The sequence below is a fragment of the Pipra filicauda genome, unplaced genomic scaffold, assembly GCF_003945595.2.
Source record: "Pipra filicauda isolate LSUMZ 115617 unplaced genomic scaffold, ASM394559v2 scaffold142_size1944046_pilon, whole genome shotgun sequence".
Lineage (NCBI taxonomy): Eukaryota > Metazoa > Chordata > Aves > Passeriformes > Pipridae > Pipra > Pipra filicauda.
The window spans coordinates 1,570,857-1,585,578 of NW_024103907.1; the positions used below are offsets into that span (position 1 = coordinate 1,570,857).

At 39.0% G+C, this 14,722-nt stretch overlaps 1 protein-coding gene across 2 annotated transcripts in view; it reads left to right on the plus strand.

Annotated features, from left to right (window-relative positions):
• The window catches only part of MICU2 (mitochondrial calcium uptake 2), a 145,642-nt gene extending 131,464 nt beyond the window's left edge, over positions 1-14,178 (plus strand). Inside the window, exons 9-13 of one of the 2 annotated variants that reach the window (XM_039378658.1) lie at positions 4,941-5,112; positions 5,396-5,504; positions 7,928-8,085; positions 8,373-8,444; positions 11,092-14,178. In XM_039378658.1, coding sequence (XP_039234592.1) covers positions 4,941-5,112; positions 5,396-5,504; positions 7,928-8,085; positions 8,373-8,444; positions 11,092-11,178 — 598 coding nt within the window. In that variant the 3' untranslated portion in view covers positions 11,179-14,178. Of the gene's footprint in view, positions 1-4,940; positions 5,113-5,395; positions 5,505-7,927; positions 8,086-8,372; positions 8,496-11,091 lie in introns of those variants that run through there. The other variant, XM_039378657.1, reaches the window with a different exon arrangement.
• Positions 14,179-14,722: the final 544 nt, after the last annotated feature.

Below are 14,722 nucleotides of genomic sequence, written 5' to 3' on the forward strand. Positions count from 1 at the left end.
CAACTGCTGCGATTTTTTTCTGTAATCTGTCCCCAAGCAAGCTTAAATCTCTCACAGTCTTCTTGAAGGTAAAAAATAGTGCAGAAAGTGTGGAAAGGATATTCAAAAAACTCTCTGATAGTTGTGTTTTTTCCTGGGATGTCTTACAAAAAAAGTACTTCCTGGTATAGTTAAATAATGGGCATCTTTTAATCATATAAGGAAAATTAACATTTCAAATCCAGTTTATGCCATTTTCTTACCTGATTTGTTGCTTCCAAACTTTTCATTGGTTAATAGAATTTTGCATCAGAAATATTGTTTAGTCGTGGTCCCTTTTTTAATTCTGCTTTAGCTTGAAGGTCACAAATTGTATAACTATGCACACAAATCATGCCTTTTCCCTACCTACCCTGTTTCTTTCCTTCAGTATTTTGAATTCCTTGGTACATTTCATTTGAAACCTTTCATTTGAGAAAGCAGAATGATCCAGGCTGAACCCCACTGCTAGTGCTGACATTTTTGGGGGGTGTTCTGTGTGTGTGCCAATGCGTAGATGCAGGATCTGTTTCAGGTAGCATCATCAGCTGGCAGTGCTTTAGCTGTGATTGTAGCTTGTACATTTTCAGTATTTTTCATCTGAAGATTTGGAATTGCTTTGCAGAAATAAGAGTATGATTGCTTCCTTACTTGTCTCTGTACCTACATTTCTATCTATGAGTGTGCATATATAGACAGAGCCCTAATGCACTTAAAGATTACATCTAGTGCAACCAAGATTGGGCAGTGAGGAGGTGAAGACAGCAACAAAATCTGGCTTTGTGATATTCCTATCATAACTCAATCTGAATATTTCCCAAATACTTAGTAAAGAGATTGAGACGTCTATTTCTTCCTTTCCTATATACTTAGCAAAAGAATAGCTTGATTAGTTTCCACGCAATGGTTATAAATGAAAGTGAGGGGTTTGGTTCGGTTTAGAAATACTTAGGATAGTAAATCCAAGAGGGGTTTATCTGTAATTCTGAAAATTGTGAGATTGATTAACTATCTTAACGCTTGCAGAACTGAATTTACAAGCATACATCTAAATGTTCTCTAAAGGTTAATGTCAAGCCTTTATGATATTTTCTGTATTGAGGTTTGAAAGTCAGATTGCAAAAAGGCAACTCGCAGCTGGTTTGCAACAGTCTTTTGGTGCAGAGAGGGTTACCAATTCTTCAAAAGGACTTCAAGGTCTAAAGAGGAGCCAGAGCAGAGTATAAATGCTGGGGTGGTATATCCACCGCTATCTTCGTTGTTAAGTTTCCTTCCTACAAATCAGTGCAACAAGAACTGGTCAGATCTGTACTAGAGTGTTAAAGCTCTGCATAGACAGTTCAGGTCAAGAGGTGGAAACATTTCCTTTAGTGTGTCATTCTACTATTTTGTGTTCCGTAAAGAATACAATGCTAGCACTTCTCTGGCTGGAGGGGGAATAGCTGCATTCCTGGGGTCTCCCTGCTTTTATTACATTTTCACTTCTATTTGTGGTGCTTTAACACCATTAAAGCTTAGTTGCCAAAAAGTCTTGAGAGACTCCCTCTTTCTATAGTAGAGCACATTACAAAATGAGGGATAAGTCCTGATAAGGTTTTTGGATGCTGTTGTAGTATGATAAGGAATTTGGCCATTGGCCTTCAATGTGGGTGTTTGAGAGAGTGTGCATAAAACGGGTTATCTTAAAGAAAGTAGTCTGTTCTCAGCCTTTTCCCCATCTTATAAATTTATGGTTTGCCTTTCCTTTTTATTTGGAAACTGAGGGTTTGCTTTTATTTTCAACCAACATAAGAGTATTCCCAGTGTAATTATTTTTTAATTGTAGAGCAGATCTACAATCAGAATCCTGTTCCTGTAGTTGAATTCTGACTCCCTTCAAAGTTCCCAGTCAAGTTCCCACTGACTTTGGGAGAGCAGGAATTTCATTCCTATGGGTTTTTTTCCTAGTATCTGGATAAATTTTTGAGCATTTTCCAGCTGAAACTCATAGCAGCACTGTGATCCAGAAGATAACAAAAGCAAGTATCCCTAGTGGTGTCTTGACATTTATGTATCGAGTTTTACTTCCTAACCAGAAAGTTATTTTTAATAACTTATAATAACTTTCACTTGAAAAAAAACTCATTAGGATTTTTAACTCTCACATCTGGGAATAAGAATGACCTAGAATGCTGATGCGATGATTCACAGTATTTTAATTTTTTTAATATGGGAAACTATCACATAAACTTAAAATTGCACATTTCAGCTGCTACTCCGAGTAGCATTTGATACAGCAGAAAATCTTCCCGCTCTGGCTTGCCCGGAGCAAGCCTACAGGTTGAAATGAACTTCAGTTAGAAGAGGGTGAAGAACCAAGAGCACATCAAAAATGCCACAGCCAAAACCTTCACTTTCTGCTCTGGCTTTGCTGCCCTTTTCAGCTGGCTAATGTGTGCAGCTTGGTGGGCCACCTGCTACTTCCTTATCTTGTAGAAGTGATTGATCTTTCAGCTCTCCTGCCTTTATTGGGTCTGGCTAGAGGACAGGTCGCCAAGGCTTTTCTACTTAAGGAAATGCAATATTCAGAAAAGGTGGAAGAATATGTTTCTTTGTAATCACCTATGGCTACTGACTGGTAAAGCAAATGACTGAGAGTTAGCTCCCCAAGATAAAAAGCTCAAGACTCAAGACCTTAAGTCTGTTGCAAAATATATCTACCTTTCATAGATTAAAAGCCAAGAAAATAAAACATAGTGTCTTGTTTCCCTGTATCCAAATTTTAGGCATATTTCTGTAAGTGACCTCATTTTCAGCAGTTCTCTTCCTCCAAACCAGACATTACGTGGCTTAGAAACTACGGTCAAAGATACTGTTCAGTACAGTGACTTCCAGCTAAGTACAAGCCACACATCCCAGATACCACCTGTTCCTTACCTGTGATGGCCACTCTCAAAATGCGGCCAAGTGGCCCTAGTCAGTGTCTGCTGGACTGACTCCATGCCTGGTCCACATGCCAGGTCCATGCTGTTCTCTCCCCCTGCACCTCAGCCTCCCTTCCCAGGACCTGGGGGGACTGTTGCAAGCTGTGGGTGCAGCAGGGCCACTTGTGCCAACCCATGCAGCCAGGCTGGTCTCCCTGACACATGCTGACTGCAGTGCTGGCCAGAGACAGTGTTCTCATGAGTTACAAAGAGAGCAGCTGGGTTTGAAAAGGGAAGAGTGCAAGCTGTGCGAGTCAGCTCTTGCTGGTCTGCAAGACAAGGGGCTGCCCGGTCACACTAGTGGCACTAACTGGTCCTCTGGTGTTTCATCTCCTTGTGAGAGGGAGAGTTGGGGGAGTTGAAAGTGTGTCAGGTCTTAAAGCTGACTCTGGAGGAGTATACCTTAGTGTTTGACTATACCGTTAGAGCCTTGTAATCTCCTTTACTAGACCTGAAAAATGCACATATAAAATGTGAGAGCATATTGTACCCCTCCTCGGTATTAATCTAATTAAACTCTCGCCTGAAACTTAAAATCATCTCCACTATAAGGCTTTCATTTACCTGCATGTCCTGAGCTGTGAAGCATTTGTTTGCCCTTCATTTGCATGTGCAGCTCTACCTATTAGAAGAAAAAATACAAGAGAGAGCTTATGCCACAACAGCAGTCTTCAGCTAAGCCCTTATAGACTTCACAGAGCTTCGAGCTACTAATTGTCCAAGTGATCTCATTAAAGAACTAAAGATAGCTGTGTGAACTAAAATGCCATAATTTCAAGGGAAAGAATTCAAACCCAGTGAGGCCCTGCAAACTGATGAGCAAATGAGCCTCTGCTGATATTGGCTACCTAGACGCTTAACTGTCCTCTTCTCCAAATAATTTCTTCGTCCCAATATAGGAGTATTTCATTACCTCCTGTCAATAATTTCTGCAACTCAATAAAGCAGGGTTTTTTCAAAATACTAAAAGTATTCTGGCAGGCACCACTATTTTTAGCCTTTATTTAAACACTATCGCTTGTTTTTGGTTGCCCCATTTCTGACATGGAAGTTATCAAATGGATCACACAGTATTGTCTTTTACTTTTTCAAAATTAATATTAGCCAGAATAAATTAATGGGAATTAATGAGAATAATTAATGGCCATGCAAACCAAACTGGGGAAACTCAAAGCTCCGACTCTCCTTACAGTTCCAGTTCTGTACCTGCAGGTTGGTACTTGCTTCTTGCGATACTTTTTCTTTTCTTCCTAAATGAATGGGTGTCTCCTAAAAACCTTGATGTTCACCCTTTCCTTTTTCAGCCAGTTCTCTTCTTACCTTCCTGCAACATCATCTTCTGTGCTCTTCTGAACTCTGTACATGTGAATTATAATCCTCTCTAATCCATCCTCTAGTGAGTGCAAAATTAATTTGCCAAACCTCTGTATGCAGTTATAATCTTTGAGGCTTTCAGTCATCTTCTCCTGCAGTGATGATTTCAAGTTTCCTCTTTTCTTTCACCTTTGTGGTTACTAGGGCCTCATCTTTCTAGGCACCTTCCAACCTTGTCATTCCTCTCCTATTAATATGAAATCTCATAAATTATGTGTCAGGCCTTTAGTTACCATGTCTCTTTTCATCCATTCATTATGCTGCTGCCTTACCGATTATTTTATCTCCTTATCAACGCGTTTTTAAACATTAGTAAAAACTAGATGGCCGGTGTTATATCGGCAGGTTCCCCTGGCAGCAGCCACCTGTGCGGGCCGAGAGCGTGCCCTGCTGGTGCCGCTGTGGAAATGCAGCCCTGGGAATTAATCCACACGCGCCGGTAAAATCAAAGTGGTAATGTTTAAAACAACGATATTGGTGCGTCTCTAGTTCAGAGTTACTGTCTACTGCATTTAGTAGCCGAGGTAGTAGTAGTGATACGGTGATGTGGATATCAACTGCTGGATAATATCTGTTTACGCTTAGGTTCATGGAAAATCTGCAAACAGAAGTCCAGGAAATGGAATTCATAAAGTTTTCAAAGGGTTTGAGCGTCATGAGAAAAGAAGACTTTGCGGCATGGTTGCTGTACTTCACTGATGAGGAAAACAATGAAATTTACTGGCAGAATGTGAAAGACAGAATCGAGGCAGGAGAGGTTGGTACCCAAAGCTTGCTTTGCTTTGCTTCCTTGTTTGTATGTACATGTTTACATTTGAATGTGAGTATCTAATAAGGTAACTAGTTACCAAAAGAGTTATTGCAGCCCTTGAATTTTATGCAAATAGAAACTGATAATTTGCCAGCTGAGAAATGCAAGTACTGACTATGAGTAGGCAATCGCACCTAAACACTAACTCCCACCTGATTTAATGAAATAGAATTATTGGGATTTGAATGTATTATTCATTATATATCACCTGAATTCTGTGATACTCTAGAATATCAGCTTGGAAGAATTCAAGACTTTCTGCAAGTTTACAAATAACCTGGAAGACTTTTCCATTGCCATGCAGATGTTTACTGTAGCCAGTCGTCCTGTGAAACGGGGTAAGTGCTGTACACCTTTGGTTTGGGGTTTTTTTAAAGAAAAAATGTGGGTTTGTTATGGAATTAATAGTTGGTGGGCTTATGTGAAAAATGTGAGAGAGATATGAGAGGGCAGCAAGAGAATTACATATTCTTGAGAGAGAGGTGTTTGGATGGAATTCGAACCAAAAAAGGCCAAAACGCGGGGATTTACAACTTCTGACTTTCATCACTAGTTAGTCCAGCCTTCAGGAAGAGTTTCATTTCTGCGGCCTGTCAGGGTGGCTGTTCTAGTGCTTAACCAATCTCATCGTGGAGATTTTCCTCTTCTGTGTCAAACCCTTGCTGCAACTTACAATGATTGTGTCTTACCTCTGCACACCTTTGAGAAAATGGGGCACTATCTACTCTATAACCCATTTTAGGCAGTTGAAGGCTGGAGCAAGATTCCCCCCTTACACTTCTGATCTTCCCAGCTCCCTCAGCTTCTCCCATCATGTGCTTCTGTTCCCAGCTGAATTCATGGCCCTCCTCAGTCTGGTTTAACAACATTTTTCTTCTGTGGAGGGAGACAGATTTTATTTGCACAAGGCATATGAAGAGTGGAAAGAGGATGAATTAATGGTAAAATAATAGTCATCAGTGAGATGCAAGAGTTTAACTCACTTCTCTGTTAAGTATCCCATTTTTAAGTGCCAAAGGATAATGAGGCCATCAGCTGGTGTTAACTCTGGTAATTTTTCCCTGTAAAAACTCATTCCTAACCAACAGGCAGTTGTGACTCTGTTTATGCACTGAACCACACTGTGATCAAAAGCAGTCAGCTGCTGAGGTAACTCACAGATGTTCCATGTCTACATGTCTAATCCTTTCCTGAAACTCACTAACTTCTTTGTCTTGCTGTTTGCATATGTGTACTTGTGTGTATTCGCACACATATTAATATTGATCTAAAAATAAGACAGTCTTTTAGTCCTTCTTTTTTATTCTAGACTTCTTTTCCTTCTAAGTTCACAACTCATCTTTTCTCCCTGTTAAGGTGGCCCTTCTTGGTTTGAAGATTATTATGCTCCACTGTTGTAGGAGATCTTTCTCCTTTTTTCATTTTTTGTTATATTCAAAAAAAGTACATTGCTATGTCTGGATTTAAATTTAGCATCAAGAAATGAAACAGTTAACATCTTTTGAAAGACAAAATTAAGACTGCTATAATCATCCAATATGTCATGTCCTTTTCAAATTGTGGTATATCCTCTTGCAAAAGGATTTTCAATTAAATTTTATTTAAACCAACTGTAAATTCTACATTTATTACATCTAAATTCTACATTTATTACATTAGGAATTGTTGAAAGAGACAAAGATTAGAGCTAAGTCAGGAATGCTACTTCCTTTAGTAAGCTTCAGAACTAAACATATTTATAGCACTATCTATAAAAAGCACTTGTTTCTGAAAGCAGAACCATGTTAATACTATATTTATGACTTCATGGGACAACTTGCTGTAATAATCTACAATACTGCTATACTTTAATAACCTCCAGTCCCTTCTTGAAATTCACACTTCCATGATGCCTTCAAAAATGCAGCCAATTCATATGTTGGGATTGTGCTTACTATAATAAACAACAATCATTTCAGTCTTACAATCTGCTGTTTTACAGCAACCCCACATTTCCTCATCTACCTTGAGTCAAAACTCCAAATTCTGTACACCAAAAGTGGGGATAGTAGGTTATATCTGTAGGGCACATGGCGCAGTGTAGAGAGAAGGCAAGAAAGCTGAAGACAAAAGTAGATCTTCAGAGAGGTGTGACGGCTTTTTCTGCCACAAATCCCGATAAACTCTTCAACTGTCATTTAAGAGAAGGTAACCTACTTCTTTAAAAACCAGAGCTGCAGGTACATAAAGCCATGTGCTGTAAGAAGCACGTAAGACATGGTGGTCTGTGTTTCTACAGAGTTGCTGAGGAGATTTTTGGTTGAGGTGGAGCATACCATAAAATACTGTTCTCTGAGGAGAAGAGTTTTCTTGCAGAATGAATTGGCGTGAAACTGGTTTGAGATAAAATGGTAGGGTTTTTAATGAGAGCATAGCGAGGCAAACACTTATCATCCCAATGTGCAGGTAGCAGCCAAAAGTATGTAAGTTTTTAGCATGCAGCTATCTCTAGAAAAAATTATTGCTCTTACTGTCATTTGAGAAGTAGTCCATTTCAAAAATTTGTCATAAGATTAATAAAGGTAGTATTACAAAAGATGAAGCGAGCTCAAGAACGCATGAACTGAGACCTCCTAATAGTTTAGTAGTTCACACATCCCAAATTGTCCACTTAGGATACCCATGAGACATTGTAAATTGTACAGAATCCTGCTATTTATGTGCTTTCCGTTTTCTTTACAAGTTCACAGTCACCTATGATGTAATATTATGTCTTTACTAGCTGAGTTCAAGAGAGCAGTGAAGGTGGCAACGGGACAGGAACTCTCAGATAATGTTCTGGATACCATCTTCAAGATTTTTGATCTAGATGGAGACGACTGCCTCAGCCACAGCGAGTTTCTTGGAGTCCTGAGGAACCGAATGCATCGAGGTTTGAGGGTAACAGGCTGACATAATTGTTTTTAAATACCACAGACAATTACTACAACTATCTTATAAATGCTTGTAGAAACAGAAGTAGAGTTAATGAATAGAAAAAAAAATATATTTTAAACTGGATATTCCTTACTGCATATGAGTCTAGGTGGAGTGCTGCCACAAAGAACTTGTTATTACACATATGAACTACGAAAGGAGCAGCACAGCATTACATATTGTATTTACATAATCTGGGAATGGGAGTCTTTTTTGTGTAAATGCTAAACACACTTTAACTTTATTAACAGGTACCGCAGCAGCAAGGCATTCAAGGTTACTGGAAGTGTGTGAAAAGAGAAAGCATTAAAGGCGCCAAAGAGGTGTGGAAGCAAACTGGGAAAAGTCCTTTTTAAAGCAGTCCATTGTTCTTTTGTTATAAGTGTTGTTATTTAGGGGAGTTTGTCTGTCCTGTTTACTTAATAACTGAATCAAAAATACTCTTTTTTTAACCATAGTTAAAGTTTAATTAACCCAGACTCTAAAGCAATAATTTTATCATCCAGTTCCAGTGCAATCAGTTTGGTTTACAGAAATATTATAACTTTTGACCTCCATACAGAAGCACTCTTGTTCTAGGGAATAATGTCATTTACTGCTCTGTGGAGTCTGACCCTGCACTGTAGAGCACAGAAGACACAGGATTTGATAGTGGCCCCAGGCCCCCAGCAGTATCATCTCCTGTTGAAGGAGTGGACATCATCTCAGTTAGCCACTAGCACAGCAGTTCTCCTTCTCTGGCAAGGGCAGAGGTCCAAAAGGCAAAATCACTAGCACAATACATTTGAATTCAAGTTATCCTGTATCAAAAAGCAAACTTCACATGGTTCATTCTCTCATTATTGTTGATCTGCTCATGTGCAGGTTCCTGGTGCCTGATTCCACCAGATCCTGTATGGATGTCTGGTTTGTCTACCTTCATGATGATTAATCATGATGATTAAACTGGAAATACAAGACTGTTGATGCAGGCTTTAAAAGTTGCATGTTGATCGATGAATGTGCATCGACTCTCTCAGGCCTCTTCAACAAATACTATAAATGACAAGCAAAAATCCTCATTCTGTCACAAACAGTGGTAGCTACAATTTGACTCATAACTATTTTGCTCTAATTATATTGTGGGAGAAGAATGTGTAACAAATAGTTGCTTTATCTTACTAAAGGTGGTGACAGGGAATGCTGCAGTATCTTGGGAATTCAAGGTTATAATAAACAATTGTTGGGATAATAAGTCCAATGAAAAAGTAAATACAAGTGTTTATTACTCCAAATGCAAAGTTAGACCCAAGATCTTAAACAGTAAAACAAGGAACAAATCAAAACTGACATTTAGCAATTACAGATGAACATTTTATAGCTATAATGTAATGTGCACAGGTGTGCATGTTACGTGTTTTGTTTTTTCTACAATCTCAGGGGCCGATAGTCCCAGGTCCAAATCACACTTCCTGGTTGGCTACTGTGTATAGGAGATAGACTTATCTACAAAGGTTCTTCCTCTTTCCCCCTCTCAGTTGTCTGACTTGTCTTGGCTGGGATGAGAGCTTAACCCTTCGAGACAGGTTTGTGATAACAGAGATAATAGACTCAAAAAGTAGACTAGGGAAATGTCTCAAGAAAAACAACCAAGAAATCTCACCAGTCAGTGAGGAAGTATCCATTCCTTTTTTGCATATGTTGTTCTTAAAGTTGTAAATAAGCTCAACAGGAGGTGGTTTGTTGTCATTTCTTTGGGTTTTGGTGGGGTGAGTCTTGAAAAGAGGGGAAACTTCCATGATAGATAAGACATCAGAGCAGCTTTCACTCAGAGGAGGGACAGGAGAGGATGCACTGGGAAGCCATAAAGGTCCCACCTAAGGTGTACTGAGATTACAGAGAATGTGTTTGGTGTGTTGGTAGCTGTCAGGCAGCTTTGTGCTGAGGAGAAGCCCTACTGCCTGAGCCTTGGTATGGTGGTTTCCTAAGGAACAGAGCAAGAAGCCAGCAAAGCACCTCTTCCGTCCATGGGCTCAGCTTGGAGCTTTAATTTAAATAGTGTTAAAGGGAAAATGCTTGTATTCCTGTCATCTTTGGACATGGACCCAGAACAAGAGCACACCTGTGGGGGAATACTGAGACTGGCTAGACGACCAGTAACGACCAAGGATCCCTTTTCCCCCAGGAAACAATCCAAATGAAGTAAACAATTTGGAAACAATCCAAATGCTACTGCTACACGTCAGCCTCCTCCTCTCAAACTGAACTCATGCAGTGCTCTGTGGGCAGCAAGATATCAGATGGCTGGTTTACCTTGTGTATTTGGAAGTTGCTTGTTGCTGCTGGTGATGGGAGCTAAGACTAAGAGGTAGCTAATGGGAGCAAAGGTGGGGCAGGGGCACTGGCACCACGGCACCACAGCCAGCTGTGCATCACCAAATAATCAAAAGTATGACATAATTGAGAAAGAACTTCACAGCAGTGTGTGTGTGTGTGTTCACCCAAAGTGTGCTTTGTGCCAGCTCTGACTTTAATGCAAGGCTACCTTTTATTTGTTGCTGTTAATATTTTGGCAAATCGTTATTACTTTGGAATGGAGATTATTCTTTAATATTTTAGTCTGTGTGAAGTTAATAGGTTTATGATGTTTGTTATTCCTTTTGTGGTTTCCTTCGTTTACTAATTACTTGCTGCTTACAAGCTGTTTGGTTTTCTTTTGGAAAAATCAACTCATTTAGCTTGAGTGTATCTAGAAGTTTAATTCCTCTGCTCGTTTGTATCTAGGTTTGTGCAATGAGCAGTATCTGCTTTCAGCAGTTACTAAAAATGGGATTTCAAGTTTTATTTTTTAGCAAAAGCTTTGGTGTAAAGTTCAGAGGAAAAAGAAAAGAGATATGCTTGTTTTTTAAATTAATTTCATGTCTGTAGTTAAAAAAAAAAGAAATTAAAAGATTGATTAGGAATTAAAATAAAGTTATGAATCATTTTCAGAAGTTACCCAGAATGTGCATCCAGGAAGGAACTTCTTTGAAGGCCAGGGAGGACTTGTCCATCAGGTTTGAAGAAGCCTGTGTTTAATTTATAGTTTATTGTTATTTGTCTTAACTAAAATGCTTTATAAAACAGTCTTAAAGGAATTTCTCATTTTTAATATCTTTAATTGAAAGAGCTGTTTGTGTAAGTGTTTAGATAAACATTGTCTTTTAAAGAAAGCATCATAGTTTTAGTGTTCAGTGTTTTAGTTCCTTTTAGTCACTGTATGGTATTTGCAACCTGAGTGTCAGCATTACTCAACACAATTTTGTTAAAAGTTTATGCCAGCTGCCAATCTACTAAATATATCAACTATGACTCTTTTAAATTAGAAACTCATCCTCTGAACAGAAATATACAGAAAAACTAAATAAAATGGATTTTTCTAAAAAATTTACCACATGTGGAATAAAAATTAATACATTGCACATTGCAGAAGTCTCAAAAATTGATTTAATGTATTTCAAAAGGAGGCACAAGGGCGACTGCAGTCATTCACAGCATATAACTCATTTATAGAATTTTAGTTGTTGTATCCCCACAACAATACTTTATACGTTTCAGTTTGTTTGAAGATACTTGTTTAAGAACCATTTATTCTTCATTTCCAAAGGAAGCAAAGGCAAAAATGCAGTGTGATATACTAGAACTAACAGAAACTTATTGGTTGTTTCTAGAAATTAATTCTGGTGACTTCATTTGTACAAGCCTCTTTCTAAAAGCAAAATTCCCTCTGGATTCAAACCAAGTTGGCAGGTTTTAACAAAATATGCAACAATTAGGAGTACATATTCTGCACAGAAGAACTGAAAAAGAAAAGCTTTATCACGGTGTTATACATCAAAAGCAAATCTCTCAATTACTCCATCTCCTTTGGTGTATTGTCGTGTTGCAGAGTTCAGATGGGTCACCACTGATCATGCCTGGAAACACCCTGATCTAAACTCAGGTATTATCAGGATCTGTTAGCTTGTCAGTTACCCAAATGTTATCCAAAGGACGAACAATATGTTCATTCTTAATTTCAAGCTTTTGGTGGAGAATATGTAAGGTCTTTATCATTTTAGGGATTATAAATATTCTGCGTCTGGACTTCCAGGTGTCTCAGAGCTCATGGAGTTTTGGGTGTAGATACCAGACCATGTCTTGGCTCTGAAAAGTTTACAGGTTACGCTTCAGTTACCTACAAAGCAGAGACAAGACAGTGAGATAAACAAAGCTAGGCCATGGATTGTGGTTTCCTGTCCAGTGTGTATAATGAAAAAGGATCATTGTCCAATGAAGGACTAGAATGGTAACAACCCTGTTACTTAGAGGAAGTATTATAAATTTCAGGTATATTGACCATACTTTGACTAAAACATAGAAATGGATTAAAAAATGTACATCAAAATTTAAAAATACGGTTTTCTTCTCATGCAAGAGTTCGCACAGGAGGGTGCAAGCATGTCTCATGCCTTCAGTTTTAATGTTTCGTATAAAACAGTCACAACTGGGTCAGGAAACTTCTCCAATGCAGAAAAAAAATCTTAAGTCATTCTAAACAGAAAACACATGTCCAAATGATGCTGTGGTCAATATTTGTGAAATCCGAGATGACAAAACAACAGCTCCTGTAGTGGACCTGGTCACAAGGGAAGCATGAAGATAAATGTGGTGGATGTAGACACACACTATTAGGCCACCAGAAACTCCTACAGAAACTGAAGATGTCACCCAAGAAGAAGTGGAAGGCCCTTTGCAGGACAGGAAACCTGAGAGGCTTGACCATGCACAAAACTAATCAGCAAACATGTATGTGTCTCTTCACTCTCCTGCTTTTTGAAGGTTTCCTGTTGGCTTTGTTGATTAAACAATTCCTAGTTGGTTCAATAATTTAAAAAATTGCGCAACATATGCGAAGGCAGATTTTCCATTGGGCTGGTGGTATTGGCTTAGTTAACAATGTTTTCAGTTCATTAACTGGAGTACCCTAGCACAGAGTCACTGTCCTCGGGAGCCAAGCTGCTGCTCCTGCATGCCAGCATTCCCCTGGAGCCTGCTCAACAGTGCGCCCACCTGCATGCTTTTAGAACACCTCATGCCCTGAAAAGCAGAAAGCCATGTTTTTCCCCACCCGTGTACCCAATGTGAATTTAGGTTGGATATTAGGGAAAATTGCTTCACATAAAGGGTTGTCAAACTCTGAAACAGGTTGCCCAGGGAACCTGGAAGTGGTTGAGTCCCCATCCCTGGAGGTAATGAAAAGACACGTAGATGTCTTTTCAGTGGCACCTTAGGGACATGGTTTAGTGCTGGATATTGTGGTGCTGGGTTGGACTTGATGATCTTAGAGGTCTTTTCCAGCCTAAACAATTCTAGGATTCTCTCCTGCCTCGAAGCGTGACCTGCCTCTCCATGCTGATCAGATGGTGAAAGTAACGTGGAAGGCAATGGGCTGTGGGAGGATGGACATGGCACCTTGCAGAATGCTGGTTATGATGGGCATTATGTTGGCAATGTTTCAGACAAAAAGGTTTGTAACGCTGGGAGGAGGGATATTCCATGGGGGTTCTTCTCATGTGATTTCAAACACAAGCTAGCTGCTCTGCTCTGAAACATCCTCTGGAGGGCCTGGCTGTTCTCCATGACTGCAAAGGGCACACAGAAGATAAACCTCACTGGACTAAACCTGTACTTTGTGAATGCCACCTTTCTTCATTGTTTTTAATGGCCCCCAGATACAAGTACTTGCATTTGGCCACTTTTTGTTAAATTGATGTGCTATTTTATGTGAAGGGTAAAAACTCTTAGGAGCTGTTTTAAAACTTTTGTGAATTTGGACCTAAAGGAAGTAGATTCTGAAATCAGAACCATCCAGTGAGCAATTTCCTGGAGAAAGGATGTACTACAGAGGTGTTGCACCTGTATGTCTCAGGTCCACTGCTTTAGAGGAAATTTGTCAGTTTTAATATTACCCTATGGAACAACTGGTAGCTCTAAATCACCCCCAAGAAAACCAATTGGTTTAATTTAGCACTTGCCAATAAAGTGTTTTAAAATTCTCTTCTTTTTTCCGGATACAGATTTTTTTTTAATTATTTGGCATCTAACTGTGTTTTAATCTACTTTGAAACTGATACTACTGGAATGAGCAAATATTACTGAAAACATTGGGTACATCTCTTAAATAATGCACAGAAGGCAATTCCTAGAGCAACAGCAGATGAGTCACGGGGTAGATGATTACATTTGCTATTGAAAAGAAAGGATAACAAAATGTGATGTGTTGCCACTAATCTTTAGAAAAGGAGACTAATTAAATGATAGGTCCTAAACTTAAAAGAAACAAAGCTAGTGGAAGAAACAAAATGCTATTAGACCAAAGGAAAAATTTAGGAAACATGAATATCGCTGAACAAAAGTAAACTAGAAAAGCAAGGAATAAATCAGTATGGCTGAAATAAAATTTTTCAAAATGCTGTTTGACCAAAAATGCATCTTCACGATTTATAAATTTGATGTAACACAAACAAGGGCACTTAGTGACTTGCAGTTGGTGTGTACAAGATTACATGAGCTTTACTGGAATGTGAAGAGCAAATACTTA